General features: G+C 51.7%; 1 protein-coding gene across 2 annotated transcripts in view; it reads left to right on the forward strand.

The window, feature by feature from the left end:
• The first annotated feature begins 2108 nt into the window (after nucleotides 1–2108).
• Nucleotides 2109–4834, forward strand: part of SLC38A2 (solute carrier family 38 member 2) — an 11544-nt gene continuing 8818 nt past the window's right edge. Inside the window, exons 1-4 of one of the 2 annotated variants that reach the window (XM_029953936.1) lie at nucleotides 2109–2450; nucleotides 3581–3779; nucleotides 4088–4169; nucleotides 4317–4432. In XM_029953936.1, the coding sequence (XP_029809796.1) occupies nucleotides 3664–3779; nucleotides 4088–4169; nucleotides 4317–4432 (314 nt within the window). In that variant the 5' untranslated portion in view covers nucleotides 2109–2450; nucleotides 3581–3663. Of the gene's footprint in view, nucleotides 2451–3580; nucleotides 3780–4087; nucleotides 4170–4316; nucleotides 4433–4834 lie in introns of those variants that run through there. The other variant, XM_029953937.1, reaches the window with a different exon arrangement.

Genomic DNA, 4834 nt, shown 5'->3' on the forward strand with positions numbered 1-4834 from the left:
AGCCCAAAGCATAACAGCAAAAACCCAAGCACATCAAGCCTCAGTTGGAAGCCACTTAACTTAGCAGATAGACCTCAGTTTGGCCTTTGAAAAACAAGATGTTTTTCAATAAAACAATAAAAGAACAGATGTTTCAGGACCTACCCCTCTTTTTCTTTTTTTCATCATTTACTGTTCAGGTTCTTATACAGAAGTCAGAACAAGATTACAGCCTTCCCCCCAACATATGCCTGAGAACACACACACACACACACACACACACACACACACACACCCTGAATTTTATAGGTTCTCTTAAGTGTGTGTTGCAAAACAAACCACCAAAAAGTCCAAAGGACAGGAGATCCAGCTGTGAGGGTGCAACTTGCCAGCCATAACCTCAGACCCTGAGGGCTTCCTTAGCACATCTGACTGGGCAAAGGGACTCACCTGGATGAAAAAGTGGCTTCAGACCTTTCGATTTTTATCAGTTGAAACCTGATATAAAGAAACTTGCAGGGAATCCTCCCTAACCCAGCAGTAAGATTGCTCTCCTGACAGGAAGAGTTGATTAGTGTTCTTAGGGAAAGAATGTGGAAGAAAGGTAAGTTTTTTCAGCCCCGATCATGTGTCAGATACCAGACCTGCCTTGGGGAAGTTCACAATCTCCCAGAGATTCAAACTCGCAGACTGGGAGTCTCCCAGACTACAAACAAACTGAACCGATTTTGAGTACAAGACAGCACAGGTTTAGAAAGTCCAGCACGACATGATTTGGAAAAGAGTTCCTGCAGAAAGAGGGGGCAGCCTGAGGCTCCGTGACTGAGCCTTGAGTGATGGTGAGGGCAAGTTGGGCACTAAAGCAAGAAAGTGTATTGTTTAGGCGAGACGGGTCTGACCACCAGAAAGGGTGGAAAACATAGCAGTGCAAAGGGGAAATCGGGTCCTCCCTTGTCCATCACGAACACTGATGCAGGTCCAGGGCATCCGCAGCCTCACGTGCCACGGAAATAGACAGCTGTACAGATTTCCTCAGGAAAACATTGAAAGCAAAACTTGTGATCACACCCAACCCTTTCCTCTATGCCCTGCCCAATCTCTCCCACGTCCCCAAAAGGAAGAGAGCAGTAGGTCAAACTCTTTGTTTATTCACTCATTCAACAAGCATTTTTCTTAAGGGGCCTTTGTTTCCAGCAAAGGATGGACTCTTGCCTTTCGGCAGCACCAAATATTCCGCAGCGAAGGGGCCCCCTAGTTGCCTGGCTCAGCAAGACCACATCACCACTGAAAGGGAAGGACGGGCTCCGGAGAAAGTCTCCCAGACTAGCATTCCAGCGGTGGCAGCGCCTTTGTAAATACGAGGGAAGACAGGCGAGGAGGGTGAGAAGAGCTCTCAAATTGGGTCTGGGGTTGGTGGAATCAGTGAAATGTGTCTGCGAAAGGAAAACTGGGGTCTCCTACACCGCCTCAGAAGAGCGACTCCCCCGCAACCGGAGGCCCATCTGGGATCCCCTTTCAAGGGTCTGGCTTGCTGGTCAGCCTGTAGTTTTTCCCCTAGTAGGGTTTTCCACGTTCATACAAAAAGGATAGACCGAAATGGAGCTAACTGCCAATCTGGCCCCATCAGGCTAGTTTTGAAGAGTGAAAACAGGGCTAGATGGAGAAGAAAACGAGAACAGAACTCGACCGTGGAGGCAACGTTGTTGCGTTAGTCCAAGTTTGCGAGAGAAAAAACCCAAGTAAATCACAAAATACCAGGCAGGAGAGGGTTGAGTGGGAGGGATGTGTCCCCAAAAAGCCTGGAGGAGAAAGCAAAGACTGCTGGTAACTCAGACGGTAGGGAATTGAAGAAGGCTCCTTAAAGACAACCGCATGTGTTGGGCGCATATCGAGGTAGAGATGAACAGGCCAAGAACAGCATGGGGTATTTCGGGGCAGACCTGGAGACCGGAGAGAGTGGGGTTTGGCTCTCCGGAGGGTGGGGGGAGCCACCGGGCGGGGCGACGGTCCCGAAGGGCCGCGGGGGGAGGGGGGAACGGGGGCGGAGCGTGCGGGCCCGGGCGGGCCGGGGGCGGAGCCCAGGTGGTGTTGATATACAAAGAGACGGCACCCCGGCGGCCACAGCCCCGCCCCCTAGCGCGTCCTCCTGGGCGGCCGCTATAACCCTCTGCTCCGCGGGCAGCTTCAGAGCCGCGCGACGCCGCCGTCCCGGAGCACTTTACCCACAGCAGTGCTGGCCGCCGGACCACGCGTTCCCGCACATTCGAGCCTTTCCCTTGAGACGGCGGACGCCGGACGATTGGGGCGGCAGTCTGCCATTTCCTTTTTTTATTAAGATTATTTTTCTTGCCTATTGTTGGTCTTTTTATTTTTTGGTTTGATTTTTGTTTTGCGATTTTTGTTTAGCTGAGAAAACCCCACAGAAGGCGTTTGCGTGACGTTTCCGGGACACAAGAGCCGAGACCACCGAGGTAACGCGCGCGGGGGCGTCTGTGCCAGGGGCGCGGGCCCGAGCGGGAGTGGGGGAGGGGCATCCGGGAGGGGCCGGGGCGGGAAGGCAGCTGCGGGGGTCGTTTCCTCTGGGACTGGCGTGTGTGGTTGGGGGGCCCTCCTTCGACCCCGGCCCGTACGGGGGTCGCCGCCCTCCTCCGGTCGGGGGAGGGGCGCGGCGCGGGGACCGCGTGCCGGCCGGGAGGGGAGCCGCATCCTCCCGTTAGGGGGAGGGGAACCAGCCCAGCCCGCGGCCCCGCTGCGGCAAGTCTTGTGACTGATTTGCATTAATAAAAAAAATTGGGTCTAGGGGCCCTGGGATTTGGGAGCAGCGAAGGTGGGTTCGGGCTTCTGGCATACAGAGGCCACGATTGGGGAAGACGGGCCAGGAACATTTGATAATCGACGATCTATATTGCATCAGTTTCCTTTCCGGGCATAGGAGGGGCCAGCCGGGCGAAGCGCTCGCGAGCCAAATGCCTGTAGACGAGTGTGTTCTAGGGCACGGGCGTGCGCGTGTAAACAAACCCTCGCCGCCTCTGCTTGCTGGGAAACGGGCATTCTCCCGTTCTCGGGAGAGGATTCCTGTCAGCCCTTTTCCGCCCCCTTTGAGTCCGCTATGTGACACAGAGGTATTTCCCCGTGTGGGGACCCCGGGCACGAAAGGACGGATTACACGCATTGCTGTTCCAAATCCTAGAAATGGGGAGCTGTGCGCCTGGGGTGCGCGCACACCTAACCAGTACCCTGCGTGTCTGTGCACGACCGGAGAGGCTGGAGGAAAAGCAAAACAGCCCCCTTGCACCCCACTTCTCACACTTGGGATAATGGAAAGGGTGCGGTACCAAAATTCGCTGGAGAAGGGTCGAGGGGTCCGGAGGGCGCGGGCCTCTGCGGCGCTTAGCCGCGGCGGGACCATCTTTGTTCTTCGCGGCTCCGCTGTCTGTACTTTTCCGCCCCTCGGCGCGCCCCCGCCCCTCGCGCTCGGCTGGTACTTTTCCACTCGCCTGGCCGGGGATGAATCAGCCTCGCTGCGCCTCCCCGCGGCGTCACGTGACCACGGCGGGCGGGCGGGCGCTGCAGTCCTGACGCGCCGCCTCTACCTTCGCAGGCAACCTCGCGGGCCGGTGCTCTGCCAAGGACAAAAGGAGTCCGGTGTTGATCGCTGCACCCTTATCTGCTCCCGGTTCCAGCATGAAGAAAGCCGAAATGGGAAGATTCAATATTTCCCCGGATGAGGACAGCAGCAGCTACAGTTCCAACAGCGACTTCAACTACTCTTACCCCACCAAGCAAGCTGCTCTCAAAAGGTAGGAGAAGTTGTGTGCTTTTTTTCTTGAAACGGCTTGTGTGGGGTCCAGGGTTCTTTACCCAGGACTCTGCTTCTGTTGCTTTAATTTACTGTAGCATTCGGAGAGTGTGTAATCTCCGAAAGAGTATCCGATTGTCGCAGTGACAGTATCGTGTGAAAGTCGACTCCTACTTAATACTTAAGCATTTCAGTAAAGGTGTGTGACAGCACTAAAGGGCCGTCTATGTTCAAGCATTGTGTTGTATATTTCAAAAACTTTTTTTGAAAAAAAATTTAGGATTACTTTTTTTTTTTAATACCTCACAGCCATTATGCAGATGTAGATCCTGAAAACCAGAACTTCTTACTTGAATCGAATTTGGGAAAGAAGAAGTATGAAACAGACTTTGTAAGTTGAAAGTAATAATTTGTGTGTCTGTGGCTTTATGGAGTAAAAGAATAGTTTTACGTTTAGATTTCAATCTAACTTGCCCAAAGCTGGTTTTCTGCATTTAATTCTTGTTATATGTTTGGTTATCCTTTTCCCTCTATGTAGCATCCAGGTACTACTTCCTTTGGAATGTCAGTATTTAATCTGAGCAATGCGATTGTGGGCAGTGGAATCCTTGGGCTTTCTTATGCCATGGCTAATACTGGAATTGCTCTTTTTATGTAAGTATGTGTAAGTAGTGAGTCTGCCACGCAGGGCAGTTAATATGACGATAAAACATACTTTTGGCTCCAGAGACAGAATTTACAGTTGAAGTAGTTGACTTAAAAATCATTTGTATGAAATTTAAAATGAGAAATCCAGAAACCTCCTTAATCTGATGTGTAACTGCATGATACCAAGAAAGCCAATTAGGGTAGGACAACACCTAAAACTAATAATTAAAAGTAACAGTCTTTAAGTCAGTGGGAATAGTTAAAGTTGTAATGGGTTGGATAGTGAAAAAGAACTACTGATAAATCCAAGGTGGTTAGAAATTTTGTTCTGGCAAAATGGAAAGCAAAAACTACTGATAAGCATGGCACTTCCAAATCTGTTTATAAATGGCAGTTTCCCCAAGAACC

The sequence above is a fragment of the Suricata suricatta genome, chromosome 10 (genome assembly GCF_006229205.1).
Source record: "Suricata suricatta isolate VVHF042 chromosome 10, meerkat_22Aug2017_6uvM2_HiC, whole genome shotgun sequence".
Classification (NCBI taxonomy): domain Eukaryota; kingdom Metazoa; phylum Chordata; class Mammalia; order Carnivora; family Herpestidae; genus Suricata; species Suricata suricatta.